Genomic DNA, 20,731 nt, shown 5'->3' on the forward strand with positions numbered 1-20,731 from the left:
TACCAGGTCACAGCTTGAGCTCAGTTATTGAGAATGTTGAAACATCTCTTGGTGTGCCTAAACCAGAAACATTGTCAGAACAAGAACTGAAAGAACAGCAGTTTGTTGTAAAGTCTGAAGGAGAAAGAGATAAGAATGAAGAGGAGACAGTAGATGAAGAGAAACAAGAAGATGGAGAAATGAAAGATCAGGATGAAGATGTTAAACAAAAAGGTATGATAATTATAAAAACATTAGCAGCTTCTTAGATAGCACTCATATCCGTCACTCAGTGACGCTTAATGCACTTCAACTTTCAGTATCTCTTGCAAGGAATTATGAGGCTAACTCCTTTAACATCTATGGTGCTAAAGCACCATGTAATGGTTACAGGGTGCTGTGGCGCAATATGCAGCCAATCAAACCAGAAACACAGGGGCAAACCCCTTCTCTTTTCGATAAGTGCACTGGGTTCTTTTACGTATGTTACACTTTAAAAGCACCAACAATGAGCATGTCATGGTTGAGCAGTATATTAATAATGATCCTAACCAGTTTTTGTATAGCATTTTTCCCACCCGAAGGGCGTCTCAAAGCGCTTCCAACATTATTACTCCAGGGGTGGATTTCACAAAGAGTTAAGACATGTCTTATCTCTACTTAGGATGAGTTATGGAAAGGTTTTCAGTAACACCATGTCATGACTATCTCTAATGAGTTGGGGTGGTTCTGACAAGAACCGTTGGTTTCAACTCGAGTTGAAACCAACGGTTCTTTTCAGAACCACCCCAACTAATTAGAGATAGTCATTACATGGTGTTACCGCAAACCTTTCCATAACGTATTTCCACCATGCAAAGTTTCAAATCCTACTTAAGATGAGTTACTCGTCCTAACTTAGAACTAGCCGTGCGTTTTTAATATCTCCTATCTCTTTGTGAAATCAAACCCTGGTCACTGAGGCTTAAATCATTCCTTAAACCATCTCAGCAACCTGGGGAGTACAAAAGCCTGTGCAACAAATATGCGCACCATGGCTACATCCAGTACAAGAACCATCTCTGCCTTTACAGGTACCCATTTAACTATGGGTGGAGAGAAGCATTAAGTGTCTTGCTCAGGGACGCAAGTGTCACGACTCCCAAACCCACACTCTGCTGAACAGAATCACAAGAGCTTGAGTTTTGTGCTCTTATTTGCTCGGCCACGACACCCTACTTCAAACTTAAGTTCTGGTGCCTCATCATCAGGGTTGAGTGTTTGAATCCTGGTCATGACATTTTGTCTTGTTCTTGAGCAAGATACTCTTCTATAATTGCTTCTCTTTATTCAGGGGTAAATGGGTACCTGTTAGGGCAGAGATGGTTACTTTAAAATTGAAATTGCACAGGATAGATATTTCCACCTTACACAGGGAGCTGTGATGGTTTAAGGAATGAACTGTTTGGACTTGTAACTTAAAATTCATTCAGCAAATATTATACACTGCAAGGAAAACTGACTAGGTAAATTTTAAATGATTTGGGATTGAACAATGAAAAATTGTCCCTAACGACTGGCAACCCAAACAAATATAGTGACAAAATAGGGAGACCGCCAAAAAACATAGGGCTTTATAATTTAGTTGGTAGACCGCCGGCTCGTTAATCCAGATGTCGTTAGTTCGAGTCCAACTTTAGTAAATTGTCTTTGTTAAAGGGAAGTTACACGTTTGGTAATTACTCAAAACAAATATTAACTTAAAAACTGACTTGGTAACAGGCATTGGAGAGCTGTTGAATATAAAACATTGTGAGAAACAGCACCCTCTAAAATAGCATAGATTTTGAGAAAGAGGTAATTTCTCACTAAAATAATAAGAGACTTCTAGCTAGAAGTCTTTTATTCCTGTCTGAAACACACAAATTCATCCAACAAGGTTGTTTTTCTTTCATCATTTTCTCCCAACTCCGATGACCATCTGAGCTCAAATTTTCACAGGTTTGTTATTTTATGCATATGTTGAGATACACCAAGTGAGAACACTGGTCTTTGACAATAACCAATAGTGTACCTTCCCTTTAAACCCCAAATCATTTAAAATTTACTCAACCAAGTTTTCTGACGCAGCATAATTTAGAAAATCAGAAATTGCATTCTTCATTGCTTAAAGATGATTGAAGCCTATCAAACCATTGCAACTAATAATCTGTTTGTTTCATATACTGCTTCCTCATTTGTTACACAACAGCCTGTTTTTCTACTGATGGGTGTTTTTTACTGATGTGTTTTAATGTTTATTTGTGAACTTCATTATTTGAACAGAAGGCGAGATTCCTGAGGGCCAGTCAGAGGCACAATCTTCATCTAGTGTGAAGGGATTCTTCTCATTTGGAGCTTCAGCTATAACCAGTGTTGTTGGTAAGACAGTTACTGGAGGCTTAGATGCTTTAGAGACCATCGGACGTAAAACGATGGATGTACTCCAGGAGGGAGATAGTGAAGCAATAAGGAGGCAGGGCAATGCTGGTGGAGAAAGGGGAAGGTTGTCAGAGGTAAGTTGGTTACATCCTTGGCCCAATTTGTCGGCTCTGCTTACCATAAGCAAAGAATCGATGCTTACGCCTATTAGTTCCCGTTCATTATCCCCCGTTCGAGCACTTGTACGCGCACTTGTACTATGTTTTTTAGTTGTGCAAATGCCTGTACTGCGGTTCCGCTAGACAGGTAAACTGGGCAGTTAGAACACCTGAATACCTGCTACACATAATAATTTGCACTGTTGATGATCTGATCATGGTGCAAGAGGGTGATTCGTAACACAATGACCACGTGACGACAGTAACGATCAAGAGGTGTAGATGCCGTGAGGTTTAAAATAAAATTAATGTCCCAATGCGGAAACTTTTAAGGGGTGTTTTATTCAGTTTATTGAACTGCAAAGACAGTCATGTGTTTGTGGGGGGGGGTACAAAAAGAGGTGTAGATGCCGCAAGGTTTAAAATAAAATTAATGTCCCCGTGTGTAAACTTTTAAGGCGTGTTTTATTCAGTTTGTCATGGATGCATGTCCTGAGAAAATGGAGCTGCGTGTTAGGTGACGTCCCCCCGTCCCCCTACGAGGTCTTTGATTGCTGGTCCAACCTTCTAAGGGTAGTAAGCATAATTAAACCGTCAACTGGCTTTACAGATAATGTCAATGATATGTATGTCCCATTTCAGGTTATTGGCCACCTTAATTAATATCAAGTATTTTGAAGACTTCACTTGAAGTGGCTCACAGGGAGTAATGTCCATAGAAAAACATTTTGCTGGATTTATAAGCATATTGTTTTCTGACGCCCATAAATCATGACGCTCAACTCGTGGATGAGTGTTTAGCTCGTTATTTAATGGCAAGTTTTAATTTCAGATATTACGAGATGCCAAGAAAGAAGCTGAGACAGTTGCCCTTTTGGAAGAGGAAGAAAAAGAGCGACAGAGGGCGCACTTTGGCTTCCTTTTTGATCAGTTCCAGGGTAAGACCATAGTTTATACAAAATTACACTGGAGTTTTTGTTCATATCTGGTTTATTGTAAAAGACTCTTCTTGAAGTTAGTTTGTGAAAGATTCATGTCATAAGCCACAAATGTTGTTGGATATCAGAATACAGACCACCATGTACTCTGTGACATCACATGTTTACAAAAGAGCTAGAGAGTCTGGATTTCCTGCAAGCATGATTTGTACACAACTTCAAATAAGATATTTTATGGAGACTGCACTCTCTGATTTTTATCAACTTAGATAGGAAGAAAGTTAGCTCATATCAAATCCTGTTCAGCTTTTGTTTGGATAATTCTTGAATTTATGTTGAATGAATTAATGACACAAGATATGAAACTTTCCATGCGACCAGTATCTTGCCTGGAATGTACAAGTCACTCATTTTGAAATCAAGTACATGTTCTATAATTGTTTCAGTTTCTGTTAAGTTTGATATTCTGAAAAGGTCGGTGATAAGTTTTACTTTTATACAGAGTACAATTTCCGAGTGAACTCAAAGACAGTAAAGAAATCTACTTGATATTGTTGCTGTTTGCTGTACCACATCCTTGGTTTGAATTCCTGTCAACCATGGTCCATCTTTGATGTTTATTTGATCTGTGTTGAAGACATCCAAGCCCTTTGCTCTTTATGGAAAAGGAGCTATATAAATGCCAGCTTATTATTATTATCATTATTAGAGTGCTGTCTTTATTCCACTGTTCAGGTCTGGCACACCTTGAAGCACTAGAGATGATTAGTAATCAGAGTGAAAGTAAAGTTCAAGGGTCATTGAGTACGCTCAGTGGTGATAACCTTCAGAGTTTGAAGACTGAACTAATTGAGATCAGGGATGCATTCCAGTTGGAGGATCTGGAGTCAGAGGACCAGCCTGGTGAGTACCATGATAGATAGTACTTATGATGTTTTCATGACAGATAGTACTAATGATGTTGTCATGACAGATAGTACTAATGATGTTGTCATGACAGATAGTACTTATGATGTTGTCATGACAGATAGTACTAATGATGTTGTCATGACAGATAGTACTTATGATGTTGTCATGACAGATAGTACTAATGATGTTGTCATGATAGATAGTACTTATGATGTTGTCATGATAGATAGTACTAATGATGTTGTCATGACAGATAGTACTTATGATGTTGTCATGACATATAGTATGATATAACACCCAAGCAAATTCTTTCCGTTTGATTGGAGGATTGTCAGTATTGTGATTGGAAATAAGGGACAATTGCATTTATTTCATTAATTGTGCATTTTTCATTACAATCATCATGCATTTTTCCATTCATTTGATACAGTTTGCAAGGCACATATTACATTAAGGCGGCCAAAATACAGCAGTACAGAACGCACGTCATCACTATTGACTCCAAACAAGCCGAACCCAAAAAGGAAATGGGTGTAATGTCACAATTAAATATTGTTCATTTGTTTGTTTTGAAAGTTGTATCCTCCAATCAAAATGACCAAAGTCTACTTGGATGTTACATATTAAAGCAAATAATTAATGTTTTCCATTCGTGCAACAGTGAGAATATTTTCAACCTTTGAAAGATGGAATATTCCATTAAACTCTGCTCTGCCTCATTGAAAAGAACATCCATCTTTCAACTCATTGAAAAGAACATCCATCTTTCAACTCATGAACATGTTGGAACCATTGCACTCATTAATATTCCTTATTTGTATTTCATTGCTGTTGTAGTTCCATTGATTATGGTGACAGATAGTACCCCAAGAATTACTTTCATTATTAAATTGTTTTGCTGCTAAATGCTTTATTGAGAAATAAATCTTTGAAGGAAATGTTTTAAACAATTCTGACGAGTTTAAGCTTCTGATTAAGAAGACATAATATTTTGAGATACTGAAGGGAAAATGTTAGATTTATAGATAATAAAGTCTTTATGATTAGTGTTTTTTCTGATATTTGACTTTGACACGATTTGTTCTTCTTAATGGACTGATTTACAGAAGGGAGTGAGCAAGACTTTGTGAATGCAATAACTGAACATCTGTTTGGTGTGACTATAGCATCTACTCCCGACAAACTACAACGGGTAAGATCCTTCACTCCAAACATCAAATGTCATTAAACCTCAATTCATAAATATCTCAGACAGTTTCGCTATTCCTATTGGTGGAGAGCACGTCACGTGGGTGTGTATAAACTTTTGTTTATGACCAGTAAAAAGTTATGAAACGTGGGTGTGACATGCAAGCTTGCACCTGTTCTTATAAGACAGTTTCTTCATTCCTATTGGTCGAGAGCAACGGCTGAAACAGTTGTGCCACATCTCGCGATATGCGCGACGCGCACAGCATTCCCTTATAAGGAGTTGTTTACCTGAGGGCGGCGGAGGGCTTTACCATTTCAAGCTGGAGGGGTGTTGTGTTGACAGAAATCATTCCAACAATTAAAAATTTTGCATTTATTTTGACCAAAAACTGTTAATTTTTCTGACTGAAAGGGTATTTATGAATGGGAATCAAAGTGTGTTGAATCGGTTTTCAACTAGTGGTTTAAACCCGCCGAGGCCTGGCCTCAACTTCGTCTCGGTAAAAATGTCAAGAACCAGGCCTCGTTGGGATTAAACCACTAGTTGAAAACCTCTTCACCACACATTGATTCCCCTTAATCATAGAACAAGGAACAAGGAATATCATTTTCTCCTTATGCTCTCTGCAAATGTTACATATGTCTTTGAAAATGTTTGTTGTTTCTAGAGATGCTATTTTTTAATAGAATCAAAAGGTATGAATTCATTTGAGATGTTTGAACACTAGGTGGCAGCAGACGTGACTATTTGCCCTGAATGTTAGCATTCTGAATTGCAGTGGCAATAAAACCAAGTGAGTCTGCTTCTAATCAAAATCACCCAACGGTAGATTTAAATTGAGTCTTATTCTCTGTGTCTAAAAAAATGTTGTTTTCAATAAGAAACTTGACATGGCTAGAATACTTGTAAGACACTTTCTTAAATTCAATAAGGAATTTAGCTAAAAGCTTTGCAAATGTTTACTTGATTTTGTTTGTGTATGCTTCATCTGGAGTATTTAATGCATATTATCAAGAAACACATTTGTAATGTTTTCCCTTAGGTCCAGAAGGCGGCTCATGATTGGTTAGCAGAATGCAAGACAAAACAGGAGGCTGGTCAGAAACAAGAAATAAAGGTCAGTACTTGACTGTATTCTGTTCAAGCAAATTCTAGAAAAATCAAATATTTTAAATTTTTGTGATTGGTAATTATTCAAAATAATTATGAGCATAAAAACTTACTTGGTAACAAGCAATAGAGAGCTGTTGATAATATGACACATTGTGAGAAACGGCTCCCTCTGAAGTGACGTAGTTTTCAAGAAACACAGTTTTTGAGAAGCCCCTGAAGCCCCTTCTAGGCATCTGAAAGCACACAAATTTGTGCCACAAGGGTGTTTTTTTGTGTACATTATCCTCTTGTAACTTTGATGACACATGAGCCCAAATTTCCACAGGTTTGTTATTTTATGCGCATGTTGGCATTCACCAAGTGAGAATAATGGTCTTTGACAACTATCAAAGGTGTCCAGTGCCTTTAAATCTATAAGAAATTGTCCAAGAGGCACACAGGAAAAAAAATAGTAGAAGCCCACACCTGTAAGTGTCCTTCAGGCCTTGTGTGTCTAGCAACTTTGATAAAATAAAAAAAAATATGGCTTTGTATAGTTCCAGTCCTGCTAGTGAGTAAAAAGATATTGTATTCATTGCAAGTTTTGTGTTGCTGTGTGTTTAGGAGTTGCACATTAAAGCTATGGAGGTATTTGCTGAGTTCACATCCAGAGTGATAGAGCAATTTCACAAGGCATCGGAGCTGATGCTTCTACCTCAGGATAAAGAACAAGGGAAGAGTTCTGTTCAACGAGCAACAAGCCTCTCAAAGTAAGACATAATTTCTAGGGTTGTACAAAGTCTATTATAGGGAATAGAAGTAAAGTAATAATTCTCTCAGAATTCAAAGGTAGAAAACTTACTTTTATAACAGAATTATTTAGTCTGCAATGCACTTGTTGGATAGAAATAAATAAATAAATGTATTTCAACAAATTGCTTGGGCAAGTTTAATTTTCTGTGGTATCTGGAAATGCAGTTAGTATGGAAACATTGAAAGGCTATGAAAGGCACAGTTAAAACTATTGGCCCAAGTTGATGTCAAAACCATGACCATGATGTCAAAGGGATGCATTTTAGATAACAAGTATAGAGGGAGCTATCCATGTCATTATTGCCATATCTGTAACTTCCAATTATTCCCATTTCGTAAAAGCCAACTGTCTTTACAGGTTTTTTCTTTGCTAGTATGGGATTGAGGCATTGCATGGTGAGGTACCAATATATATCTTGTTTGTGGTAACACCATGTTTGTATCTTATAGATTATGTTTTTTTTTAGAACTTGTCTTGCTTTATATTTTACTACAGCTGAGTAGATTCTACTACCGTGGTAGAACATAATATACCTAGGAAGTAGATACACACATGGTGTTAGCGCAAACCAAATATATATTTTGGCTATTTCTGTGAAACAAAAAACTTAATGTTTTGTTATTCAAATCAGATGTTTTGGTTTAGTAATGGTGTTAATGTTACTCATTATTGTTGATGTCCTTTTCTTAGGTTGACTAGTGTCCTAGCTGCAGAGGTCAGTAACTTGGCTAATAACTTTGGTGAATGTTTGAATCGGGAAGCAACCAATCAAGAGGATGAGAACTCAGAAGATGTTAATCCTCTCATCACAAACATCTACCTAGAGGTCAGTTCAATGTTCTTGACCTCTCATTCTTTGTTCATACCCTAGCAACCCATGTACAATATGCCTGTATGCGTCTTTTATTTTTACACCTCAGTTTTGTACTGGAAAAATAAGTCTTGAGGTGAGACTATATTATTAACAACGCTGTATGCACACGTTCCATTTTACATGATTATTTCAAAAAGGGAAAGAAAGCCAGAATTCCATAATTATTATATCACCGTTATGCACACCTCCCAAAAAAATGTTATAACATTAACTTCTACTCAAGACAGAAATTGGCAGTTTACAGTACAAAACCCGTTGTTGTGGTGTAAACAAAAAATGCGCTGTGTGTGTACACACTGATGTTTGAAAGTATCATGCTTAATCAGATTTTGAAGGATTTGAGACCATTGAGTTTGAGGAATTTTGACTCCTACAATCCCGTTCAAAATGCTTGGGCCTCCCCCTGTCCACTTCCCCTGACAATTAACATCCCCCAGCTCAATGTTGACTGGAACGCAGAAGAAGACCATGCAACAATGAGAACCAACATTGAAATGGGGCAGGGGGGCCCAACGAGATATGACCGGGATTGTAGTTCTGGGCATGTTACTCGAGTGGGATTCGAACCCACGAACCCACGACCCTTGCAATCCTAGAGCAGTGTCTTACCAACTAGACTACCAAGATTGCCCGGTAGCTAGAGGCAGTTCGAATCCAATGTTTTGGCAGCGGGTACTGCAACGATATATAATAGATGTCAATTTGCATCAAGGATAAAGAATATTAATTTTTGGTTTTTACCCATACACCGATGTGTGTTAGCACTGTATACTCAGTACTTTGCCGAATCCTGTGAAAAAAAACATCACAGGCAATGATTTGTTTTGTTTTTACTTATTTGTGTATGTTTTTGACTTTGATAGGCATCTAATAGTACATCCTACATCCAGGATGCATTCCAGCTCATCCTTCCAGTTCTTCAGATGGTTAGCATTGAGAGGAGACAAGAATCATTACTGGAGGCTACTTCATGAATCTAGAATGAGGCAAGGTAAGTGAATCACTCACAATGAGAAAAGTAACAGGCTGGATCCAATTTCATAAAGCTGTTAAGCAGAAAATACTGCTCATCAAATTTATAAGCGGAGCAAAAAAATGGGTGGGGCACCAGTCACAACAATGAAAACTTTATGGATTTGGCTGTTAACCAGTTTCTGCTAAGCAATATTTCTCTGTGCTTACAGGCTTTTTGGAATTTGGCTCCGTAGTTTATACTCTGAATAGACCTGTCCCAAATAAATGCCATTAAAGGAGCCAGTTTGTAGCAGAGAAAAACTTCTTCAAGAATCTTTCTTCAGGAAATGATTATGGGAGAGTGTGGATAGGCTAGATATAAAATTAATCTTTCAATGAAGGTTAGCCTCTGCTCAAATGACATCACAAGAGGATGAAGGCAGACAGAGTTTGTTGAGACCACACAGGTTCTTTTCAGAACAATCACTCCTCCCAAAAGAGTTGTATGCAAGGTTGCACCCGCAAGTCGACTACTATAATTGGTCTCTTAGAGGTTACGTTTCAGTGTTTCACTAAGGGAATAAAGGGGTAGCGACGACTTCTTCAACTGCCGTTTAAAGCCGGCAGGGTCGGCGGCCGTGAGGGCCTTTATTGCACAACAACGACCCTGCAAGGTTTTAAACGGACGTTTAAGAACGAGTCACTACTCTTTTTTTCTCATTCATAAATGCCCTTTTGTTAAAAAACGTAAAACGTAAGACACTTTAACAATTGAACATTCGAGGTTTGAAATACTTTCCCCCAAAACTTTGTGAAGAATCTGTTCGATGCGCATGGGTTGTGTGTTGGCTATGAATTGCGTTCCGCGTGATAATCTTGCGCCCCCAACACGCGGAAGCCAGCTTGTTATAAACAGCTCCAGCTGGTCATTATCAAAGGTTTAAACACCCCCATGTGACGCGCTCTCCACCAATAGGAGTAGAGAAACTGTCTGGGGTATTTATGAATAAACAATAAATTGCAAAAAATTAACTTGAAAGGTTCAAATTGCAAACAAATTTATTAATCATTTACACTATTAGTAGTATGTTAACTTTGGCAATACATAGCTATAGCAGTCTAGATGCTGTTGATAATAGCTTTGCTTCAATATAAATGAAGGACACAATGAGTGAGAGAAAAACTTGATGTTTGTAGATGTTATATTTGCACTGCAGTGTATAGTCACTAGCTTACAAATACAACATCTATAAACCATCATGCAACATTCGATCTGGAAATAAATATCATCTACAAGAAAAAAAACTTCTCATCACACCGGGGGAGACATCATTTTCCATTGCAGCCCCACATCCCTGGAATCAGCTACCCCCTTCACAAATAACAACTGTTCACTTATTCAAAAAGTCTCACAAAAACACATCTCATGTCAAAATGATAGTTCTTCTAAACTAAATTTGTCTTTTTGGTTCCTTTCTCTTTTGTTTTTCTCTTCTTTTTGTTACAGCGCTTTGGTGGATATTTTGCGCTTTAAGACTTCAATATTATTGTTATTATTATTACATAGTAAACTATGTTGTAAAAATTTGACATGATTGTCATCCCACAATGCATGAATAACCTCAATGTCTAGACATTCTTACTGGTTTGCAACTTCACTTCAACTCATTGAGTAAGTCCAATACACATGTGGAGCATTCATACTACAGGAAATGAAAAGGCAAATTACTATAAGGGGTAGTTTGCATGTCATTGTACATTTAAAAAAAAACAGTCTAGGTTTTTAGAAGTATGATCATGTATGTGTTGTCAGACTAAGTGCAGGATAAATAAGAGTACAAGTTTATAGTATATTAATCTAGTCAATAAGTGGACTTACGCTATTTCTGTGACGTCACTCAGTTGATCAAAGTGTAGATTATTTTTTACAAATGTCACCTTTTTTTTAGGGTAGATTTGTTCAGCCTGAATATGACTGTCTTTCCAAATTGAAAGATAACATGAGTTGCAACAAAACAGAGCTGAAAAAATGTCAATTTACAAAAACATTCTCCAGTTAAAAAAAAAACACTCCAGTAACACACTTGTAAACTGAGCAGACTGACATTTTACTCGATAGTGTTGCAAGCATTAAGTGCGCTATCAATTTTGCAAATATAAAAGGTGACAAATCACTGTTTGACAAAGTACATCAATTTAGATGAATGTTGACTTGTAGTTAAGCATTGACTATGAATATGTACGCATGAGTAATTTTCAGAATCTACACTTATTATTAAGAAACCCATTTCAGTGAAACTATTAAATATTCAATTGAATTTAGGGGAAATAGTTTAAGTCAGAGAATAAACTCTAAAGTGTTTGACTTGTACATTTCATGAATCAACACTTTCTCATCCATTCTCCTTAGCAGTATGACCTTCAAAACTGTCAGATAGAAGTTAGTAGAATTACTGATTTTATATAACACCAAGCAGATACTTGCCATTTGATTGGAGGATTGTCCGTCACGTGATAGCAAATAAAAGTACCATTGCACGCTGAGTCACTCACCGTGGTTTTTTGTTCCATCCGAAAAGTACCATTGCACGCTGCCAGCGTGCAATGGTACTTTTCGGATGGAACAAAAAAGCACTGCGTGCGTGTGTCTTTGGTAACGCAGCAGTGTACTGCAAGGCATTATTAGTAAAAAAAAATACTAGCATTCGGCTTCTACAATTAAAAATTGTAGGCCTACGCTTTGTTTGTTTTGAAAGTTGTATCTTTCAATCAAAATGACAAAGATCTACTTGAATGTTATATAAAACAAATAATGAATGTTTTTCATTCGTGCAATGGTGCGAATATGTTCATTCAGTGAAAGCTGGAATGTTCCATTCAACTCGGCTCTGCCTCGTTGAATAGAACATTCCATCTTTCAACTCATGAACATAATATTCAAACCATTGCACTCATAAACATTCATTATGTGTATACTAGCCACTTTGATTATATCCAAACTATAATATCGGCAAATCACAAAAACACTCAAAATAGAAATATTATTTATTTATAGTATTCAGCTGAAAGCGAAACATGTGTCAGATATTTATTTTTTGCATTAAAAGTAAATACAATTATAGGCCTATAAAATACATGAAAAGTAGTAGAAGTAGTGATGGAAATATTAAATTTGAGAAGATTATTGAAATAAAACAGATCCCTTCACATAAGGATTTCTCATTTACCAGGTTATTTTTGAACTCAAGACAATGAAAATATTAAGTACTGAATATGGTTGGCTTCATGTGAGTTGCTTTCCCCAAAAGATTTCCTGATAAAATATATACAATATCTATCATGTCAAGTTGATTAAAAGGCACCAGGTTCATTTGCATGATAGAAAAATTACTAAAATTCATCCGAAACAAACATGCAATTACACTGAGCGAAATTCAATAGCTTTGTTTGCTACAATTTTGTCTATTTTTTATTCTGCTGTTAAAACACAGTTTTAAATATCAAGAAAAAAAAATCGCCCAGCGATATTAAAAATAGAATTTAGCAAAAGCACAGCTATGCCCATAAATACATTGCATTTACAAAGACATTTTAATGATCCCCAACAAAATGGTTTTTTTTATAAAGCGGATTAATTTGTAAAAAAAACGATGTTATTAAATCCACAATGTTGTATCTTGTTCTAATGTCTATGGCAATATTCACAATATTCCCCGGATGGACACAGTAAACTATAGTCCGGACTAAAACGTTGTTTTGCTCTTTGAGGAAAACAAACTTGTTCTCCTGAAACTTCAGCATTTGTAAAATATTGTGTGCAAAAATTTAGTTGCTCCTAAGCATAGTTATTGAACTTTCTCACTGTACAATTGAAAAGCAAGCATTTTTAGCCAATATACAACAAGTAATATTTTGTATTAAAGCCTTGTGTTACTAAAGTGTTTATATTCTTTTTGAAAAATTACGCAGATAAACTCGAACCATTTCAGGCCTGTATGCTTCGTTTTGAAATGGCAAGGGCACCACCTGTGGGGCATTTTCTCCTTGGTAAAGGGCACCCTATGAGGAAATTGTAAATTAGTACTGGAGCATTTTAAGGGCACCAAGGCAATGACCAGGGGGCGTAGTATCAGGCCTATCATCTGGTGTTGACTTTAAAAAGGCCATGTAATGATTAAACTGACAAAGGAAGTACAAACTACAAAGGCCATCCTTAGAATAAAGCTTGTTTGAGGTGCAGAGGATACACTATCCACCCCGCCTTGGAGTGGATCTGTAGGTTTTGCTTCTGTAGGTGTGTACTTTGGTGTTCCTGTATTTGCTGCAGTTGGTGCTGCTGTTGTTGGGGGAGCTGTGAATATAACCATAAAGCGATTGTAATTGGCTGGCTGGCTGGCATAAGCTGTTGTAGGTAGATATGATGTTGAACTTGTTGGTTGCCTGCATTTACTGTTAGATGGCTTTGACTGACCATTGGCTGTTATTGGAATCCTGCATTTGCAGATGTAGATGATAGAAAGACGAGGTGGAAAAGGCAAGAGAAAGAGCATGTAGGCAAGGAGATATCAGGAAGATAAGCAATGAAATGAAGAAGCAAGTGTTAAGGTTGCATAAATTATTTACAGATTTTGAATTGATTAGCAGCTTGAGCCTTTGACAGTTAGCTGGAAAGTTGAATCAATCAAAATGGACAATTCAACATATACTTGGATTCTATTTTTCAAAAAGATTGTTATTGCTGTGCATTTGCTCATAAGATTTGTTTTGCTGCAGCTCATTTTCCGAGAAAGGTTAAGTGAATGACTTGCCTTTAGTTCAGTGACATATTTTATTAGAAGCCAGATGAGATGGCAAGAATAACAGATACAATCAGTGTTGCAATAAATCCACTTTGGGAAACATTTGAACTTGCTACAGATTCAGTAGTCATTGGTATTGTTGTTGGTGGATCTTTTATCAGGAAAATGTCATTGTGAAAGAAAAACAGCATGAGGTATTGAAGTGCACCCACGCAAGGAGACAGTAGGACAACATGATAAAGAAAGAACAACAAAAGACAAAATGAAAGCTTTATTCATGATCAAAATAATGCAGTAACTTATAAAAATAACGTGGTTTATTTTGTAATTAATTCAACAATGAAGTGAAAATGCTGTGCATTGGAGATCGATTAGTCATCGTAGAGTACATATGGGAGTGGACTGCACCAACTTATACATTGTGTGTTCATCTTATATTACTGAGCCAGACAAATTAGTTGGAAGCACAGGATTTGTACAAAGAAACTACATATTAATCTGCTATTTTATTTATATTGCAATAGTAAAGCAGTGTCTAACACATACAATTTTATCAAAGTACTCAAATTTTTGGGGCAAATCTTATTGCACATAGATTTGATGATAAACAATGGAAAAGTGCACGCCTGCATGCGCTTCGCATAACTCTCGGCCAATGAAAAAGATCAAAGATGGTGGCCAATGATGTCATGTGTAATCTATCTATAAAGTGACTATCACTTGACTCATGGGATTTTGTTATATATTCAATTCAATTCAATTCAATTCAATTGTTGGTTTTGTATTCCATTGTTTGATCATTGTTCATTTTATTGTTCAATTGTGGGTGGTAAGTTTTGTAATATGTATAAGGGTTTGTGATTCATCGGAATAGCAAGTGTTTTAGAGGCAGGTGGGAGATGCAAGGCAAGATAGAAAAGCAAACTTTAAAGGCACGGACACTGTTGGAAATTACTCAAAATAATTACTTCCATAAAAACTTACTTGGTGACAAGCAACGGAAAACTGTTAAAGTAGAAATCATTTTGAGAAACGGCTACCTCTGAAGTAAATGTAGTTTTTGAGAAAGAGGTAATTTCTCACTTGAATATTTTGATGTAAAAGACTTAATACCTAAAGCTTTATTAAGCATCTAAAAGCACATACAATACAAAGAATCCAACAATAAGGGTGTTTTTGTTGTTGTTTTTCTCTTGCACTTTTCACAGACTTGATGTGCGTATGTTGGGATACACCAAGTAAGAATACCTTTCTTTGACAATTACCAAAGGTGTCCAGTGCCTTTAAAGTGCAGAATTTGTTGTTGTCTTGTTAAATAGCTTATTTTATTTTTTAAATGCTTAAGCCAGACATACCTGCTACAGTAGCATTCCAGAATATCTGGAAGCCCTGATATGTTCCTCCACCTCTATGAGTAGCGAAGTACATCCAGACTGTATCATTGTAGACACTAAATGGACTCGGAGGTCCAAATCCATCAAAGAAGTATTGCTTAGGGGGGATATTTCCAAATGCCAGAGACAAGTAAGGGATTATAAGTCCTTCTCCAACGTACAGCTCATCATCATTTCTTTCAATTTGAAAAGTACTTGCAAATGTGAAGCGAATCTCTGTTGCTCGTGGGATGTAAATAAGATACAATGAGGATTCACTGTTGTTGTAGCCAGTTGTGAAATAGTTTGGAGATGAGAAATTTCCGGTTATGCATTGATCTCCGTAACAGGTATCAATAGTTTTGGTATCTGTAGGAAAAATCACCAAATGAACAAAATGAAAATGTGTTCCTTACAATATACTCAGGCGACTTTCTTACCTAGATCTTAACTGAGAGCAAAACTCTAAAAACAAAATGTAAACTTGGACTTTCGTTCAATAACAAGTAGGACAAAACATTGTGATGTAGAGCTATAACTTATTGCAAGAAAATAACTAAAGACTTTTAGTTTTGTTTAAGGGTTATTTTGTCCGTTTGTACAGTTGTGCCGAATGAGTAAGAATTTTTCATTTTTGTGTGTTAAATACTATATTATGTGAATCTTGCATTGGGGACATGGAATCATATTTTTGGTTTTACCCTTACACAGATGTGTGATAGCACTGTATACTAAGTTTTTTTCCAAGTTCTGTGGAAAAAAATCACAGGCATATGACTCATGTGGGATTCAAACCCACGACCTTTATTATTCTAGAGCAGTGTCATGGGTTCGAATCCCAGCCAAGTAATGTGCCTGTGATTTTTTTCACAGAATTTGGAAAGTACTGAATTTAGAGTGCTAACGCATCGGTATTAGGGTAGAACCAAAATAAATTGAATTTATTATCATGAGCTCAGTGCTATAAGGTCCCTTACTGCACTTTCATATCTGTATCAATCAAAAGTGAATTAAAATCAGTAAAATAAAATGCTGATAAATCAGAAGGGGAAACATATCACAATCAACAAGTAAACATTTTTCTTCCAAAATGAATGTTTCTCTTTGTCAAAAAGTAACTTTTGAAACCACATTTGATCAACAAACTTAATTTACCAGGTGTTTCAAATATTCCATTTGATGAAATCCATACAAAGAATAATGTGGATGAAAGATTGAGAATACATACTTGATGTTGCCCTACAGTTATAGCCCATATAGTAGGGCTGGGTACATTCACACACATAGTCAGGTAGACCAGGGACATCCCTCGTCAAACATCGTTCATTTCCAGGACATCTGTTTGTTTCACATTCTGAAAGTGACAAAGATTTCATTTTATAATCGGCCAATCCAAGGTGAAATATTTATTACATGTGATTATTTGGGTGTGACTGAGTTTGATCCATTTTTGACAAGGCAATAATTTCTAATATATTGTTTATTAAAACTTACCGACTTAACAGGACAAGTTGCCTTGGATCGGGCGAGTTGGTCTATGAAAAGCCTTTAAAACCGTTAGTTATAAAACTTGTTTTAAAAGTAGAATATAATGATGCACCCAAAAATGCCTGGAAATTGCATGGTTTTCCTTATACATCGTGAACTAACACAGCACGCCATTTTGTTGATTCAAGTTTTTGACTCCATAAAAAGGTCGACCGTGTTAGTTCGCAAATCAAAAGGAAAACATTGCAATTTTGAGGCTCGTTTGTGTTGATCATTATATTCTTCTTTTAAAACATCTTTCTACCCTTTAAACGCACTGGACACCTTTGGCAATTTGTCAAAGACCAGTATTCTCACTTAATATATCCCAATATAGGCATAAAATACAAAATCTGTAAAAATGTGGGTTTAATTGGTCATCAAAGTTGGAAGAAAATAATGAAAGAAAGAAAACACTTGTTCCACAAATTTGTGTGCTTTCAGCTGCATAATTAAAGGCTTCTGCTCAAGTATTTTATTATTTGAGTGAGAAATTATATCTTTCTCAAAAACTCTGTTACTTCAGAGGGAGCTGTTTCTAACAATGTTTATACCATCAACTGCTCTCCGTTGCTTTTTACCAAGTCAATTTGTATGCTAATATTTGTTTTTAGTCGATACCAAAATGTGTCCAGTGCCTTAAAATAATTCCACCATAATTAAAAGCAATCTTGTGTTCATTTGAATCAACAAAGCTAAATTGATAACAATATGACAAAGTAATTTCTGATATGTGTGTGTTTTAAATTTGTTTTGTCTAACTAACAATATACAGTTATATCAAATTAAAGATGTATATTAAAATGTTAAGCCCAAACTAATCAAACTTATTGAAATATTAACACATTTGTAACGATAGAGTTTTAAACACCACACAAAATAGTTTTGTATTAAATTTCTCCACATACCTTCTCCATTAGCTCCAGCTAGGAGCGATGCAAGCAGTAATGAAAATACGGCAACAGGTTTCATGGGATGCATATTGAAGACTCTTGCTCTAGCTTTCGATTTAGTCTTCTCATGAATATATTGTCTTGGTATTGGGTTCTGTCCTTTTGAACTGTAGTTAGGCCTTACTAGTCATGAGTGCGATAAACAATTTTTTCATCCAATCTTTGGCAAACTTCCGTGTGCTGTCCAAACAACCTCTTGGTGTTCTATAACTAATTTTCTCAAATAAATCCAAGCTTTTATATCATAGGCATGATCCATTGTTGGTGTCCTCGATTTACAATATCACGGTTAAAAAAACCTCACGTCATCTGTTTTGATATGTAAATCAATAGAGTGAGGACCATACCTGTTTGTTTGAACCTACCTCGGGCATTGTTCATGACTCAGGCATTTTAATAATAATAGTTTTCAACTATCACAGATGTTGGGTTTAATGTGGCGTGAGGTTTGTATGAATAGGCCTTGGACGCCTTAGGGAGGGAAACCAAACCGGATCTCCCTTACTGGTCCTAAAGATTGTTTTATTGTTCCGTTTTTTGTGCTGGGACTTTTTATGGAGTTTATTTTGGCAGAAATTCCTTTTCATAGGTGTACCTGTATGTAAGAAAAATATGTTTAATGTAAGCTTTCTGAGTAATCATACATTAGATGTTGATGCTAGTGCCCATATAAGGTAGTAGTGTACTAGTGTAATGCAAATGTGAATTTGCCATCAGGGTTAGGGATTTTTTGGGGTCGTTGATTGTTCAACATAGCTCTTGTTTTTTTTGTAAGAAATTGCCTTAAAACGCCCTGTTCATGTGCTATGGCAAGAGGTTGGTTTAAAACAGGTATGCGATATATACTACAACTTTTTCAATTGAAACCTCAAAATATTGCTTCAAAACTTCCTTTGCACTGAAATTTATTTTACAAAATGGAATAAATAACATTTTTTCCTGAGGTCAATAATATGATCATGATCCGTGAGGGTCAACATTGAGGGTACGCCATGGATGGTGACATGGACAAAACCATAGATTTTAACAGTTAGCCTTGAGAGCTTTTTGTGTTTATTATATTGGTCAGCTAAAGTCACCATTTAGGCTCAAGCAGGGTATAGTCGCGGTCCACAATTGGGCTCAAGCAGGGTATATTGCACTGTCAACTAAAGTCACCATTGGGGCTCAAGCAGGGTATAGTCGTGGTCCACAATTGGGCTCAAGCAGGGTATATTGCACTGTCAACTAAAGCCACCACTGGGGCTCAAGCAGGGTATAGTCGCGGTCCACAATGGGCTCAAGTAGGGTATATTGCACTGTCAACTAAAGCCACCACTGGGGCTCAAGCAGGGTATAGTCGCGGTCCACAATTGGGCTCAAGCAGGGTATATTGCACTGTCAACTAAAGTCACCATTTAGGCTCAAGCAGGGTATAGTCGCGGTCCACAATTGGGCTCAAGCAGGGTATATTGCACTGTCAACTAAAGTCACCATTTAGGCTCAAGCAGGGTATAGTCGCGGTCCACAATTGGGCTCAAGCAGGGTATATTGCACTGTCAACTAAAGTCACCATTGGGGCTCAAGCAGGGTATAGTCGCGGTCCACAATTGGGCTCAAGCAGGGTATATTGCACTGTCAACTAAAGTCACCATTTAGGCTCAAGCAGGGTATAGTCGCGGTCCACAATTGGGCTCAAGCAGGGTATATTGCACTGTCAACTAAAGTCACCATTGGGGCTCAAGCAGGGTATAGTCGCGGTCCACAATTGGGCTCAAGCAGGGTATATTGCACTGTCAACTAAAGTCACCATTGGGGCTCAAGCAGGGTATAGTCGCGGTCCACAATTGGGCTCAAGCAGGGTATATTGCACTGTCAACTAAAGCCACCATTGGGGCTCAAGCAGGGTATAGTCGCGGTCCACAATTGGGCTCAAGCAGGGTATATTGCACTGTCAACTAAAGTCACCATTGGGGCTCAAGCAGGGTATAGTCGCGGTCCACAATTGGGCTCAAGCAGGGTATATTGCACTGTCAACTAAAGTCACCATTGGGGCTCAAGCAGGGTATAGTCGCGGTCCACAATTGGGCTCAAGTAGGGTATATTGCACTGTCAACTAAAGCCACCATTGGGGCTCAAGCAGGGTATAGTCGCGATCCATAATTGGGCTCAAGCAGGGTATATTGCACTGTCAACTAAAGCCACCATAGACTGTGCAAGTCTCACGCAAGTCTCAGGCATATTTGAACTTCCGGGACCATTGTGGTCCCAACCTTATGGAGTTTTACGTTGGGGAGATTTTGTTTCGTCCATTATTTTAGTTTAACATAACTGATGACCATAAAAATTACATGTTGTTAAAAATGTAATACTAATTAACAACATATATAAAAGTACAAATAAATTCAACAAAATAACAGAGAAAAACAAATATTTAAACTTGACCTCAGGTCAAGTTACTTGAACAAAATTAAGAACTTTTGCCCATCTCTGGTCAAGAAACTTGCGCAGACGCTTGTTTTTTTCGCGCGGGATGAACAGCCTTTTGATTGGTCATTTAAGCGTCAGCTTTCTTTTAAAACTGCGTCACGCATTAATCTAACGCCCTCGCGAACATTGTGCGTCCGCGTAAAACCCAGCTTTTGATAATTTCACAGTCGGGCGTATATTTGCAACGGGTTTCAAAAAATTTAAGATCAAATAAACATCCTTGTCCAAGAATTGTCCTTTTGTCTATACATAAACTATAACCGATTAGTTGCATAAATGTTTAAAAAGCTAAAACATAAT

General features: G+C 37.0%; 2 protein-coding genes across 4 annotated transcripts in view; one reads left to right on the top strand and one right to left on the bottom strand.

The window, feature by feature from the left end:
* LOC117305562 (protein FAM114A2-like) overlaps positions 1 to 20,731 on the top strand; it is a 29,346-nt gene that overhangs the window by 8,198 nt on the left and 417 nt on the right. For 2 of the 3 annotated variants that reach the window (XM_033790445.1, XM_033790444.1), the window contains 10 exons: positions 7 to 213; positions 2,284 to 2,513; positions 3,370 to 3,475; positions 4,211 to 4,378; positions 5,491 to 5,576; positions 6,619 to 6,693; positions 7,293 to 7,438; positions 8,173 to 8,308; positions 9,220 to 9,347; positions 10,818 to 10,937. In XM_033790445.1, the coding sequence (XP_033646336.1) occupies positions 7 to 213; positions 2,284 to 2,513; positions 3,370 to 3,475; positions 4,211 to 4,378; positions 5,491 to 5,576; positions 6,619 to 6,693; positions 7,293 to 7,438; positions 8,173 to 8,308; positions 9,220 to 9,330 (1,265 nt within the window). In that variant the 3' untranslated portion in view covers positions 9,331 to 9,347; positions 10,818 to 10,937. Of the gene's footprint in view, positions 1 to 6; positions 214 to 2,283; positions 2,514 to 3,369; positions 3,476 to 4,210; positions 4,379 to 5,490; positions 5,577 to 6,618; positions 6,694 to 7,292; positions 7,439 to 8,172; positions 8,309 to 9,219; positions 9,348 to 10,817; positions 10,938 to 20,731 lie in introns of those variants that run through there. The other variant, XM_033790446.1, reaches the window with a different exon arrangement.
* LOC117305565 lies at positions 13,755 to 18,284 on the bottom strand. Its single transcript, XM_033790450.1, has 4 exons — positions 17,918 to 18,284; positions 16,711 to 16,836; positions 15,465 to 15,851; positions 13,755 to 14,260 (listed from the first exon to the last, which is right to left on the bottom strand). The coding sequence occupies exons 1-4, from the start codon at positions 17,988 to 17,990 to the stop codon at positions 14,142 to 14,144; spliced, it is 705 nt and encodes a 234-aa protein (XP_033646341.1). The 5' UTR covers positions 17,991 to 18,284; the 3' UTR covers positions 13,755 to 14,141.

This window comes from Asterias rubens, assembly GCF_902459465.1.
Source record: "Asterias rubens chromosome 8 unlocalized genomic scaffold, eAstRub1.3 super_scaffold_89, whole genome shotgun sequence".
In the NCBI taxonomy this organism is placed as follows: Eukaryota; Metazoa; Echinodermata; class Asteroidea; order Forcipulatida; family Asteriidae; genus Asterias; species Asterias rubens.